Source organism: Takifugu rubripes, chromosome 17 (genome assembly GCF_901000725.2).
Source record: "Takifugu rubripes chromosome 17, fTakRub1.2, whole genome shotgun sequence".
In the NCBI taxonomy this organism is placed as follows: domain Eukaryota; kingdom Metazoa; phylum Chordata; class Actinopteri; order Tetraodontiformes; family Tetraodontidae; genus Takifugu; species Takifugu rubripes.
Window position 1 is genome coordinate 11688527 of NC_042301.1, and position 15559 is coordinate 11704085.

Genomic DNA, 15559 nt, shown 5'->3' on the forward strand with positions numbered 1-15559 from the left:
TTTGTGAATAAAATGCATTATTGTCACAATTTCAGTCTAACAGTCTTGATTCACTTCAAAAAGAAAAAATAAGAGAGACCGGCTTCAGAGCACAGCTTTTACACGTTGATTTCTTTAAGTGTGTTGACTATAGTCATCAGGGTTGAGGCAATTTTATCAAGCGTGTTAGCCATCCTTTCTTGATTGTTCAACACGGCGTCAGAAATCAGGCGTGGAGAGGAAAGCTTTGGGCATTTTGCTTTGGGCATTTTGCTGCTTTTTGCTCTGTCTACAGGGCCCTGCTGCAGTTCCTTTTATGGGCATTAGTGGGCGGTGACTTATGCTAATGGTATGTTAATTAGACTCACCTGGCACAAGCTCTCAACTTACAAACAGATGGCATTCATCAATCTAGGAACACAGCTGCGAACAATTCTGAGGCTTACGAGCGCGTTGATGAATCTGACCTAGGGTTTTCTTAAGGAACTTCTTAAGAACAACTTAAGAAAGAATCTAAGAAGATTCTTAAGAACATATTGGTGAATGAGGCCCATTGTTTTTTTTTAGTGATTGTTGCAACAAAAAGTAACAGTCTCAAATTACATTATCTATTTATTTTTAGTGTATTTACAGTGCTGTAGGTGTAAAACCAATTTCTTAGTGATAACACTGGTAAAGAGCAGCTATATTATAACGCTGCCTGAATTTCAGTGCAATGAAATCATGCTTTTTGGTTTAAAAGTAATTTCTTCTCCATTGAGTGGCCTCAATGGAAGGGTATAATTTCAGCATCAGTCATAAAATACTTAATAGTTTCATTTTTTAAAATAAGAAGAAAAAGGTGCGTGGAACACTTTACAGCACACACGATGCTCTAGTTAAGTGGATGTCTGCAATTAAGCGTAGTCTAAAAAGGGGGTCAGCACATATACACAAATTCTCACCGATGCACATCCTGAAACACACACGTGCGCGCACACACACACAAACACACACGTCTTTTGTCTGGGGGTTGTACAGTTCCATGTGTGTATTCAAATGACATGTCACACTGAGTCATCTTCACTTTCAAATGGGGACAAAAAACAAAGGGGACAACGAAGAGCCCACATGTGAGTGTGTGTGTGTGTGTGTGTGTGTGTGCATGCGTTTACAAAAGCATAAAGCCACTGATATTCACAGAGGTAAATCCAACAAGCACAGCTTGACCTCCCTGCTTACCAGATTATTTTAAAACATGCTTATGTTACACTGTTAATTTTATGGTAAAGATGAAGCTGAGTATGATGTTTTCCTGACCTGACCTTTAGCCCTCTATAAAAAAGGAGTCTAAGTGACAACCTCATTAATGTGATGTGCTATGAACTGTAGTGAGAATATAAGTGTCCCCACATGTCTCAACCTAGAGTAGGATTTATATTCATGAATTCGCTATCGTGTTTTCAGCTGCATGAGGGACCTACAAGCAGGTCACCATGCCCTCTGCATCTGCCTGCAACAGAATGAGAGCGCGCGCGTGCGTATCCACAATAATACAAAGAATGATTTGTACAGCATTCCTCCAAGATGACAGTTCACCTATAAGAGTGGGCTGAGTGTGTCATTTTCAGTGTAAAAGTGTGAACTTTTGAGGACCTTTGGGTCACCTATTAGCTACAACCCCCCCAAAACATGCATGAATCACCAAAACAAAATCCTTGTGCAACAAAATGGGAAGGTCCACCACATTAAGCTATCCTTTTGTCTTTCATCCACACTGGACACCTCTCCCCTTTTTTGAAAGTCTTCTGAGCCTACCTTTGTTCTCTCTATCCTCTCACATCTGCATCCACTTCCACATTTCCCCAAGCCAGAGATTACCATTTATAGCAACACGTTACTGGCTTTTCCTTCTCTCTCCACTGTTTTAAAACCAGAGTTCAACCTCAAAACGCCTCACTGTTCCAATTTATTCTGTCAATCTTACTCTCTACTTCTGTCTTCCTGCTCAGACACACTCACTCTCTCTCACACACACAGGCATGCACACATACGCATGCACACACACACACACACACACGCATTTGCCCAGTAAAATAATAAGGTGACTTCAGTTTTGACCTCAGACCTCTGGGCGATTCCTGATGGAGCCAGGTTATTTCATAGTCTCTATGACTCCAATCTTTACATTTTAGAGTCAGTCTTGCTTATAAACTAAGCTACAATTTAAAAAAAAAAAAAGTAATTTACATCCAATGTTGGGAGATGTTCTACGGATGCTCCAGCTAAAGTCAGACTGGTCAGATTTCCTCATAAAATGTGGACTATGGGACGCTTCCATTTTTCTGCAGTCTGTCTGAACCTAACACTTGCACTTGTTGACCTTTCCAATTTACTGTGTCAATCACCCCCCCCGCCGCCACACACACACACAGCCTTGTCTCCCATTCACATACAGGTAAAGTTGCTGTCAATCATTCCTGTACAGAATCCCAAATGTCACCAGATTGTGATGTTCCCCAGGAGCCATTTCTTCCTCCCTTCATTATTTCTTGCTGGTTTCTTATATATTTTATTCTCCTTCTAGCTTTTCAGATTTTTGATCCATTTGGCTCAGATCTATGCATATATATTAAACAATATGCCATACGTTGAATGTTACATTGATTCATAGACTAAGAGTAATGAAAATATGCAGAAAATGTAAACAGGTAGGTCACATTTAAAATGAAACTGAAATAAAGTAGATGTTTCATTCATGCGGGGAGCCTAAAATGAGAGTGGAATTTCATTTCTCTGATAGCTTAGATCAAAACATGAAAAGTCCTGTTCTCTGATACAAGGCCAGTCAGATAGTATGATGAATGGAAACCTGGGGAGGACAAGGGGAATTCGTGGCTTCAAAAGAGAGATGTGATGCACCTTCATGCTCACCACCTCAGGGTAAAGAACCAGATGTAGACGAGGCCACAAAAGACAAGATAAAGGAGGTGCATCATTACTAAATCAGGTTGTTTCCACTGTTTTTGTCTTCATCCAGAATGCTGCAGGGTACTCCCTTATATCGCACTTCTCTGTCATTGTCAGCCTTTATTTCTCTGGCTCCTGACTATCACTTCTCTGTGTCCCAAAGACTCATGGTGTCTGAGAGACTCTCGGCATAAGTAAACAAGGCTTCTATATGAGCGGACGCTGAATTTTAAGTACCTCCTTTAAAAGAGAACAGTAATCCAGCTAAGTGTCGGCTGCACCTTTTGTAGCTGCAGAGGCAGTCTGTTCATTTACTGCATTACGGAGAGTGGAGGGACGAGGCCCGGAGGGGGGTGACAGATCAATGGAGGGCAACATGTCTTGGCATGTACTTAAGACGCTCGCTCAGACTTAGCGGCGAATAAAAAAGTGAAGAATGTCATAGGAATTCTCTTTGGAAAACTAAAATTATCTTTTTCATTATAAAATACAGTACTGGCAGAGAATGAAAATTATTTTTGCTATTTTACTACTCGAAAATATGGAGGAATCAAGAAGTTGCATAAAGATCAGAACTCAATGCTCAATATCACCATGGCTTCACATTCAAATAATGCATATCACAATCGTGCAGAAATATCCATCAATTGAATTGGTCTACATTGGTGTATTTATTATTGTAGATGATTTATACTACAATTCACTTGGAGAGATGAAGAAAACTATAATACAGTTTTAAAACAGATTCAAATGCTGGCTCCATCAATCAATGTGACATTTTTTCCGCATTTTAGAAACAAATAAAATGTGTTTCCAAGCCACTAGTCCACATAATGTCAAGCAGTGCAAAAGTTCAATCAACATTTCCTAGACCCAAAGGTGACCCCTCTGAATAACTTCTGACAGAGGAGCCCATTCACACCCAAAGACAGCAAATACTGACACGTTGGTCAAGTGGTGCCCAGGCTTCACGCGTCTGACGTGACATCACCCCTCCTGCGTCAGTCTTCCTCGCTGCCCCAGCAGCTCCTGTAGGTGTGTTTCACAGCTTCTGAGGGCAGCGTCATTATTTGGTGGCTTGGGGGGGGGGGGGGGGGGGGGTGGTTACAGTGAGGTGGATGAAAACTTAGCGAAGCCAATTAAGAACCATTAAATAGCAAAACAAATCAAATGACTAACTCGAACTCTGACCATTCTTGCTATCTGAATCACCGTCCTTCGATTCATGTACTCACAATCATTTGAAGGGGTGGCTTGTTTGCAAGAGAAGCAGGTCTCAAAATGACAATCATTGCTGACCGGACTGACTGAGTGAACAAAAGCACGAGTGTATCAGCGCTTGTGCTTATGTCTTTACGTCCACGCGTATATGTTAAGCAATCACTCATGTAGACAAGAACAGTTAGGCCCCGTGTCTGATTAATGACTTAATTGATTAAACGGCACAGAGATTGATTGGTTCAGCCTGGCTATAACAGATTCATTAGAATAGTGATAGATCAGAGAGATCTGGCTGCAGCTGTTCCGCCTGGAACTGCACAAAACGGCTCAGTAATGGCCATCGTCTGTCTGTCTGTAAGTCACAATATGTCCACTGTGTGTCTGTGTCTGTGCCTGTGTGTGTGTGTGTGTGTACACGTGCACGCGTGTCCTCGTTTCTATAATCATCCCTAACACCCATACAGGGAGGAGAGAGTGGAGAGGTGTAAGCAGGGATGAGGAGTAAGAAGGAGAACGGTGTTAACTATTTTTGGATTAAAGACCCTGTTGATCTATTCCCGTTTTCTTCAACTTTTACACTCTGCTTCTCTTTCTTTCTTCTTTCCTCTCCACTTATATCGTTCTCGAAGGTTTACCAATTCTAACACTAGCTCACTGCCTCTTTTCCTCTCTGATACCCGATCCGTCCCTGTCCTTTTGTTCTGCTTGACCTAATAACCCCTTTTCTTTTTTTAATCCCTTCTTTATTCCCTCTGAGAGTAATTTGTTTTGCCAGGAATCCCTGATAAAATCTTCGCCCAACATATGCCAACAGCAGAGGAACAAGAGTTGCGTTCTAACTTGAGCGCACCAAAATGTGCAAATGGGTGTGAAGTGCGTGTGTGTTTTAGCGAGGCATTGATAAGTGCAGGGAAAAACACACAGGCAGCCTTTTGGATCAGGGTGTGAATTAAAGTCATTCTTTTTAGAGATGTATGTACTTGAATACACACTGACTCAAGTCAAAGGTGAACACTTTGGAAAAGAATATCATGAGAAAGTGTACATAAAAACCCAAACACTGATCTTTGCGATGGTCTGTAGAAGTCATAAGCACCACCCAACTGGTCGAATCTCCATGGAATGCAGCGTTTTAATAAAATAGATAATATCCACACTATAGACTCACATACAGACGGTGTGTAGTAGCCCTGAGTCTATATGAAGTCAAGCAGTCAGTGGTAAACTCGGTACATTTTGATTCCCAGATTCCTGCTAGCTGTTAAGCAATTACCGTAAATGCCAGCAGGAATGATCAATTATCTTTCTTTCATTATTTCAATCAAATCTTCTCTTTGCTGACCCGCTTCATTATTCACCAGCTCTATTCAGTCTCCCAGGTTCTCTTCTACTTCGTTTCATCCAAATTAAGATCTGAGGAAGTCAAGTCAAATAAGTTGTTAAATCACAAAGACATGCGGAGGCATCCATAGCCTCAATAAGATTTCATTTATATTCTGAGGATTCTACAAACTGTGGTGTAGGAACTGGAATCCCACTGGATCACTGTGTTTGGAATCCTGGAGCCTCATAGTGATGAGTGCTGTCACCACTAAACGCTGAGGGGGGATTTTAAAATGTCTGACATTATGTTCCTTGTAGGACAGACTCAAACCAGCCGGTATTAAGCTCCAATTTACAATTTTAATTTTCATACAATGACACACAAGCACACAAGTGAGCAGAAACACACCGTGTCTTCAGCATCCAACCTGAACGATTGAAAGCTGTCATCAGAATATCCTTTATCCATTTTCAGACTACATCTTGAGGACATAGAACATGTCTGTGGTTATTTCTTTGTTGAATGTTAAAGGTGATGTCACAATATCACAGCATGCGGCTGTCCAGCACAGCCGTTAGAGTCCAGGCTGACACCAGACAACAAACTGATCACAGACTCTACGCACAACCAAATGAGCTGACAGACTCTGTAATCATGGAGGAACAGCAGCAATCACCAATGATCAAAGTCAACCCTCTGGAGTAATCCTTGCTAACTGTCTAACCAAAGCTAACTATCAGTGCCTCCATTTCTTGTGCAAGCCTGCAGTGTGTGCTCAGGCATTGGAGCCCAGCAGAATTGTGCAGCGACCTGTTATCAGTCCCATATCCAAAAGGGAAATGCCGCTAAATCCTAACAGGGTAACTCCACAACATGACACAAATACTGGCGATAACATGTCTCCATGGCTATGACAGGAAGATCTAAATAAGATAAGATCAACACACCCTCAACCCCACACAGCTGAGCATCTCCGGCACAAACGGCACAACAATCTGAACTCACACAAAACTCTCATCATTTTCCTGAATTAACTGGAACGGATAAACTGCTAACGTGTCAGGACTGGCTCTGAGGTGTGGAAAGGAGTGAGCCACGCCATTTAAACTAACCAACCAAAATATTTACTTTAACAAAGACAGGCAAAAATCCAGCAGAGTCAAGCAGTGTGAATACCAGCGAATCAGTAATGAGAATACTGCATGGGTGAGAGTCACAATATAGGTGTGTGTGTTAGAAAGGCGTAGGAAACACAACAGAGACAGCCAGGGAATGAAAATACCTGAGTTTATTCTCTGGTGACTGCCGGGCCCAGGTGACACCAGAGAATAAACTGATTACAGGCACAGCAGAGTGGACTGACAGAGCGCGGCAAACGGCAACAGACGTACAACCCAGAGGACGCCGTAGCGCCGAGACTGACAGCTGCTGGGGTACCGAGTAAACACGGATCCACATTGACCAGTGACTGAGGACCACATGAGAAGCGCAAGTTCACAAGCTATTATTAGGACTAAAGCAGGACACAGGCTGGAAACTTTCCTAAAAATTCAACAAAGAAAAGAAAACAGTTGTCACTTTTTTACTGCTTTAACACAAGCGAGAGAAAAAAAAACCCTCTCCTCGTCTGTAGGGCTGTTAACGAGTCCAGGATGGCTTAAGGGAGATTTGTCTTCCTCCGTTAGCTTCGCCTGCATTAACTGCTGCCTGTTTGTTGAGTTCTCTGTCTTCATGCAGGTCCGCAGAGATGTGCTTCTTGTCTTCTAGATGACGGTTTATTATTTAATTACACTGTTACTTTGAAACTAGTTCCTCTTATTTTATTTAGAATTTCCATTCATTTGTCATTTTGAACTAACTCTCTTGTCACTGCTGTTACTTTTTAAAAAATTAAGATGTTATAGGTCTAAAAACCTGCCTGGTGTCGGGGTTGGTGTCTTTTATGATGATATTTTATAGCACTCACTGCCAGAGAAGAAATGATTGCTAGAAAAGCCTATCTGGGACCATTTGATCATCTCATCTCAATTATGGCTCCTCTGCACACAGTATAGATGATTTGTATGCTATGGTTCCCTGAACATGATGGATGGCCTACTGTGAATGTTGCTGGCACAAACCTGGATAATATTAAAACTTTGTGTTTTTTTTTTTAAGCTTTCGCTGTCTTCCACAGCCTCGGCTTGTTCACTGGCTCATAGAAATGTTATTTGCAGAATTTGTGAGTGTGTGAAAGAATTTCTTTCCTGACAGTCGATGCTATTGTCAGATTTTACTGACAAAAGGCACACGACTGTGAATAGCACAGCTGTGCATGTGGATATACACCTTAATCTATTTGTCAAGAAGTAAACTGGGTGAACTGGAGTGAGTAGAGCCTTCACACCACATTGAAACCAACAGTCCACTTCATACTGATGAGTCAGTTTCCTGTCTGTCCTTCCATCACTCCTGTCTCCATATGGATTTAATTATAGAACCGCACAGGAACCTCATTACAGTGACAGAGAACCAGACCACGGAGAAAGAGTGGTAGTTGAAATAAACAGAGACAAGGCAGGGAACTCCAGAAAAGCAAACACCTTTTACAACAGTTCTGTCATACCATTAAAAATCCATCCATCCATCCACTACCGCTTATCCGGGGTCGGGTCGCGGGGGCAGCAGCCTAAGGAGAGAAGCCCAGACTTCCCTCTCCCCAGCTACTTCCTCTAGCTCATCTGGAGGGATCCCCAGGCGTTCCCAGGCCAGTCGAGAGACATAGTCTCTCCAACATGTCCTGGGTCTCCCCGGGGGTCTCCTCCATTAAAAATCAATAATCAATAACATTGCGTAGATATTACATAAGAATTTAACGATGCCTTGTCTGCACAATCAGAATACAAAGTAAATCAACACATCCTCCCCTTTTTCTAACATCTTGGCAGATCCATGAAATCCTTCAGCCAGTTTTTATCTTGTTATCAAATAAAAAAATTGGCAGTTGCGTGCACGGCCATAACTTCCGCCAACAAGTAATTAAAAACAGCCATTTGAGAAGCACACAAAAGACTAAATGTCACCATTCAGTGCATACACTTGTGATTGTATCGGGGGCTTTTTAACTGTTCCACAGCAGCCAAATTGGCATTAGTGTTGTTTTCCAGGTCACCGGCCAAAAAATCCTGCGTTGTCCATATTTCTGACTAAACTGTATTGTGAAACAGAACCCACCCGATAATGGAACCTGTGACTAGTTCACTCGAGGAGATGGTTATGTTCCCGTGTCCTCTGTTCCCTGAGGTCTTTCAAAGCGTGACGCAACCAAAACCAATGCTTGGTGACTTCAGCTGATGGCAACATCACTAGACAACAGCTTGACACATACCGTACATGGGATTCTTCCATATCTGTGCATTGTCAATGTACATATAAGGAAATCACCCCCCCCCCCCCGGGACAACGCGCAATCAAGCCATGTCTCGAGGGACACTAAAGCAGATGCACCGCCGAACAACTGCAGTGGCACTAGGGGTGCAGAAACACACACACAAATACAGGCGCATGCAGGAGAATCTATGGCAGGCTCTCATTTAAGAGTCAGTGATGTGGAAAGAAAACATCTGGAAGGGAGGGAGTCGATTCGGAAAGGCAACAGAAGATGGAGCCACACAGGAGGCGCAGGGAAAAACAACACTTTATAAATTACGCACCTTGATACTGGATATTCTTGATAAAATTACTCCAGCGCTTATCTTATCTGACAGAAGTTTTACAGTGATGCTGTGGGCGACACTGGACTGAACTCTTTCATTTTTGACGGGGTCCCTCTTAATCGCTTGTCCAAGCCACCGGGTGATGATTTCATGCTCAACGACAGCAGCAAAGAGAGGAAGAAACACTGGACAAATGGAGCCAGGCCTCAAGGCTGGCACCTGGGGGGGCTCATTCAGGACGTGCAATCAATCTCATGCAGAATTTCTGCAATCAGCAAGCTGTGCAGCTCAAATTCAGATTTCTAACATAAAGAGGATTGACGAAGTTCAGAATGAATGATTTTTTTCCCTACAGTAATGTACATCATTGTAGCCACTGTGTTTCTTAGTTCACTTTTAAGTCGCTGCCTTTCTCAGCGTTCTGATTGCTGGTATCTATATTTGTACCGCATTGAGCCATTACTGCTTCACGACTTGCTTCATGACTGTCTGATGTTTCTTAGAACAATCAACTTTATACCACAGTACAAAAAGCAGAACTATGAATTGTGCCATTTTGAAAGTCAAGATGGAAATGGCAAAACAGCTTCTTGCAACTTTCCGATGCTCTTTATGACCAGGTGCAGTAATCAAATGGGAACAATGAAGTCCAAGGAATGAACAAGAGTTGTGGTTCTGACCGAGGGGAAGGCTTGTCATCAGGGTCATGTCAGCCTGGAATCAAAGGCTGAAATTTAGAAGTGACTGCCTATTTTACAAACTGGCATTAAGGGGTATTTAAATGCATTGCAGTGCAAGTATTTATGCAGCAAAGTTCCAGGCACAAGATGCTATCAAAGTCATTTTAGGACCAAATCAGTAGAAATGTCCACCTCTGCTGCATCAACCTTTCTCCTGTGTGTCCATCACGTTTGCCAGATCTGTGAGGGAAATGCAAAGTGGGAATAGACTTGAAAGATAAGAAAACTACAAACGTTAAGATGCTTGAAAAGTTGTCTTCCATTAAAGCATTTTTTTAACTATCCTTTGCCTTGAAAAGACAAAGAAAACATCAATGAGCCACTCTGGAAAAAGAAAGATAATTACATCAGGATAACGTCCACCCTTTGTTGTCTCTCTTATTCTGTTTTAACTTTCTCCTCTGGCTGTGCGTCCTGGCTTCTCCTTTCCAGGATTAATGTGCAGCATGAGACGTGTGCATGTGCTTGTGTCTGGTCTTTAAAGATCTCAGCATCATTGTTCTTGAGTTTGCAGCTCATTGATGTTCAGATGGGCTTCCTTAAGCTTGTATCAATTTTATGGCTGCATTTGCGTGTGTCCCTCTGTTGAGTCCTCTCTGAGGACATTCTGCTGGTCTAATTTTCCCATGAACAAAACTTACAAAGACTGACACTGCTGCGAAATACAGACGATGTCTTCTATTCCAAAATGGAGGACGCTGCTGCTTTAATTGACCACCAGATGTGTGGTTGTGTGTGTGAGTGTGTGTGTGTGTGAGAGAGAGAGAGAGAGAGAGGGAGAGAGTGAGAGGGTGAGAGAGAGGGAGAGAGAGAGAGGGAGAGAGAGAAATCATTGAAACCACACAAAGAGGAAAGTGGTAGCAGTTATGTGTAGAGCTTAATTAATTGGAGTGGTGATCTTCATCTCTGTGATTAACATAACTACCCCGAGGCCATTCAAAATGCACTCCACTGTTGAATTATTTGAAGGCAATTTAAACACTAAAGAATATGTAAAATTCAGTAAATCTGTAGTGATAGCTGACAGTCCATTTCCCATGTAACAACGTACATCTGGTGTGTGACCTCTCAGGTAATGATAATGTGTTCTATTTTCTACACATTAAGGTACCCTCCTCCATCTTTACTGTCAGGCATGTCGTGATTTGAATGAGATAAGCACTGCTTCTAAATTAGCTTGTACTAAATTGTTAATGCGTATGAAATTTTAAAGGAGAAATAAAGTCGTTTGCTTCACATCTTTACTATTCCTCCCTTCAGGAAAACCTTCCTCTAACAACCCTAATTTAATTCTCCTCGGCAGAGCGTGAATCAAAGCCCCCTTTTTGGTGGATACTGAAAAGACATCTCATTGATTTGACTAAGTTTCCAAAAAAGAAAACTTTTTTAAGAAAAAGTCTGACTGACAGCTACAAACTTAATAGGATGTGCAATGAAGAGAGACAACACAGAGTGGGTGAAGGACAGCGAATGTTTAAAAACACAGGAAATGATGGACAAAACCACCGTCTGCATGAGTTACTTCATTTATTTGCTTGTGAGTTTAACTGGTAAACTAAACTCTACAATTTTGTGTAAATATACTATTTTGTTTTAAATACCTCGGGAGCAGGGCCTAGCTTATGATTACAAATGCTAAGCTAGAGGATGAGTAATTAATAATGAATGACTAACATATTTGTGTGTTATGGTTCTCTGTTGACTTTTTTCTATTTTCCTATACATTTTCACTTATTCTGTTTTCCCCACATCTTCATTCTTTTTTGACCCGCACCAAAGAAGTCTAATAAACATATAAGTTAATAAAAGGAGACAACACTTCCCTGATCAGCAAGGCCTAACAATCCTAATGTTCTTTAACATACCCAGGGGTGTGTTCCACCCTGACAGGTGGAACGAGGTGCTGTGTGTATATATGCGAGTGTGTGTGTGTGTTTCTGTGACAAAGGATGTAAAAAGTATACAGCCCTGTAAAGAGAATGTAATTAAACCTCTATAAAGCCACGAGGGACAGAGTGTTCCCTTCTTTCCTTTTATTATCAATGGCGAACCCTTCAGCTGAACGACTGTAGCAGCTGTACTCTCAGGAAAACTAATATAGAGAAGAAACCAGTGATAAAGTGACAGTTCTGTTCAGTAACAGTCAAACAATGAATATGAGTATGATGCTCAATGGCCAGTGTGTTGAAACAGGAGGTGTTGGAGGATCTCTAAAAGGTTTACTGAAAATACACAAATGATCAAAAGCCCATGGTTCGCAGAGGATGATGGTAGCAGTTCTAACTTTGGTGTGATAATTAAGGATATATTCCAGTAATCTCATCTTGGAGTTCGTCCCAGACTGGCAAAATACCCAGAAAATACACTTTAAGATATCACATTTCTAATGACAGCTCAGCCCCCTCTATCATTTATTAAATTCTAAATATTCATGTAATTATGCCTCATGTTTCCCTGAAGAGAACTCGCGTGGATTTACAACGTGTGCATGTGAGCGTTGCTGCCACAAATGAAGAGAGATAGTTAAACTTTACTTTGTTTTCTTGAGAGATTCTTCCTTACCCAGGTCTCAGTGTCTGAAGAAGCACATTTGAAACTGATGCATATTTAATCATCATTTCATGTTCTTTTCATCTAATTTTCAGGATTTACAGGGCATCAATACTTATTAAGTTGCCAATCATACTGGCTCAGACACCCTCATCTCCGCAAATACGGACTCTAATTGAAATGGTGAATTTTTGTTGCATTTCCAGTCAGCTGGATTAATTCCACACACTCTAGAGAACCCAATCAATCCTTCAAAAGCCTACAAAAGGAGAAATAATATCCAGTAAAGAGAATGTCACTATTTCTCAGTCAGAAAATCGGATAATCCCCAATCAATAACGCATGATTATGGAATGAACCCACTTCATTGTAGATTTAGCATCAGAGACTGTATGTCGATGTCCTCTTGGTTAGCTCCGCCTTGCTCAAGGGAACCGACATTAATTAGCCTAAAGCCTGAGGTTTTGGACGCACTGTTACCTGAGATGCTCAAGTAGATGGCGGGACTTGTCGCACTCTCTCCGGTCATCTCATTCACTGCCTCGACGTGGTAACGCCCTGCGTCCGCTGCCACAGTTGCCAAGACAACCAGCTGATTGTCCAGAGTGATTGCTCTGCAGGGCACAAATGAGACCGACACACACAACAATGTATTTTAAAGCACTAATAATAATGAGCAGAAAAACAAGCTTCTTCCTGATTTTCTCCGTCTCGTTGCGAACGTTGCCGTAACTACGACTATCACAAAAGGGGGAATATACACGGATCATTTCAAATTCAGAAGAGGAAAAAGAATAGAAGACAATCATCAGATGGCAAAGAGGATTTCAAAAGCTTATATAAATCTCTGCTCCTGTCTTAGATTCATATGTGGCTTACTCAGTTACTCTTTTACTTCTTTTGGTCATTCTCGGTTGTGTATTTTTTTCACTTTCTTGTACTTTACAGTGATCCAGCACTTCCTTTCTAGTGGGCATCAATACAACATAAATAAAGAATATACAAGAACACACAGGTACAAAAGAGCTTCTTTACATTAAGCTCTTGGTCGTCCATATTATGATACACTTATGTGACAGTTCAATTATCCTCAACTCATTGCACATGCATTTACCATCTAATGTCATCCTCGGACGAGCATAAATAGCCCTCATTTATTTAATTTCAAGGGAGTTTACATTAAATTCTGTTGAAGAGATGGTGGCTGAGGATCGTACAGCCGAGTCCTTTTCTGGAAAACTGCTAGTTTTCACCAAGCTACATGTGTTGAATGTCGACTAGAAGCCTCTCAAAATTCCAAACCTCAGACACATCTGAAATAAACATGACTAAAGAGTCAGTAACGTGCATTCAAGTCCAAGTCAGAAGGGTAATGAATTTAGTCTTTTCACAGACACCCTGGCTCAATATTGTATGAATAAAGTATGTGATAGAATGTACGATGGGCACGAAACGATAAAATGAACATCTCATCATTTTTTTCATTTGGACAATAGCATTCTGATTAATCTCTATGATCGAGTGTACACTATATTTTGGGTGAAAAGCAGATGTAGGGATGTGCTAACATAAAAACAAATTAATAAATGAATTCAAGGAAACAACATGAACTTGCTTCTATGTGACACCAATCCCTTTGTGCTTTGGTAGCGAAGAGAACATTTATACATATATAATTTACATCATAAATTACTCAGATTTATTTGAATTATTGTGATCTCTGGTGACCAATTGCCACATTTGATTACAAATGTTGCATATTGGGTTTTTTTGGTCAATTCTGCTTTGAGGTCTTAATGTAATATCCTGCACAGCTGTGAGCAGACTTTCAGCACCTTCCACGTGATAGGATCAAATCTGATTTGTAAGGAAAATGCCAGTAGATAAAAAGTGAAGGAAGAGTGAGGGAGGTTCCAAACTATTAACACTGGAGTGACTGGAGGTCCGTGGGAGTCCGACTGTGGTGAGTTCAGGAAGATCCTGTTAGTTAAAAACATCAGAAGTGCTCCCTCATTTGCATATCCAATTTATGCGCACTATTTTCTTATGAAATTACTTGCGATTACAGCCTGATGGCAACAGCAATATGCTTCGTGCTCTCATTGGCTGGGATGGTAGCCTTTACATGAAACTTGTGCATTAAAGCAGAAGTGAGATAAATTCCAATTTGCCTGTCAGGCAGCATAGATGAGGACCCCAATTAATGGGAAATGTTCTATTATAACAAATATTGAATATATTCCTATTTGTTTTGAAGTCCTTGAGGGTGGGGAGACAGTCTCTTCTAAATGCTGAAAATGTAGTCAGAGGCACGTGCACATATATGAATAAGCATGCACGTGAGCTGCTTACGTGAACAGTATCAATTTCACCAAGTAACAGAATTGAGATTTAATACAGCACACATTCAGGTTATTTTCAGGTTTCTTTTTGATTATTAAACTGTAAAAGAAATACCTGTTCTGGCTTTTAATTAAGAGCAAACCAAATTGGAAAACTGTGCATGCTTGTGTGTAGGGCATGAGCGTGCAAAACTAAAAGTTTATCCCCCAAGCTCTAGACACAAATTTGAAAGAAATAAAATTACTGTGTCCAATTTTTTCGTCTTCTTCTTAATTCCTCGTGTAAAACCACCTCGCTGAGTCTACCTCTTTTGTCACATTTTCAATATTCACTTAGATTCCAATCTTCACGTTCACATATTAGTTTCATCCAATATTGCTCGCATGTTGCTTCTCTAGCTGTCTCTAGGACACCGTTCTCCCCCTTCTCTCCACGCAGCTGCTCTGTTCTTACCAACACCACCACCAGCGAATCCCCTGGTTCCTGACTCTTGAATCAAAGCACCAGGCCAGATTGGTCTTTCATTAAATATCTGGCCCCAGAACTCATTTAATAAACCTTATGGATGTCCTCGAGACTGACTGCCAAACAAACACACAAAAAGACGCTTCGAGCGTGCCAAGTGCTGATTACCACACACATGTCACGTGCCAGCAGACGAATGAACAAGTCGGTGCTTGAGAGCGCACAAATTTGAGTGTGTGACTGGGTGAGTGTTAATATTAGATCTGGAGATCTCCTGCCAACAGTGGTCACCT

The 15559-nt window shown here is 41.3% G+C and overlaps 1 protein-coding gene across 2 annotated transcripts in view; it reads right to left on the reverse strand.

Moving 5' to 3' along the window:
- sdk1a (sidekick cell adhesion molecule 1a) overlaps positions 1-15559 on the reverse strand; it is a 121998-nt gene that overhangs the window by 52820 nt on the left and 53619 nt on the right. For both annotated transcript variants that reach the window (XM_011612791.2, XM_029850847.1), the window contains one exon: positions 12939-13072. In XM_011612791.2, coding sequence (XP_011611093.2) covers positions 12939-13072 — 134 coding nt within the window. The remainder of the gene's footprint in view (positions 1-12938; positions 13073-15559) is intronic.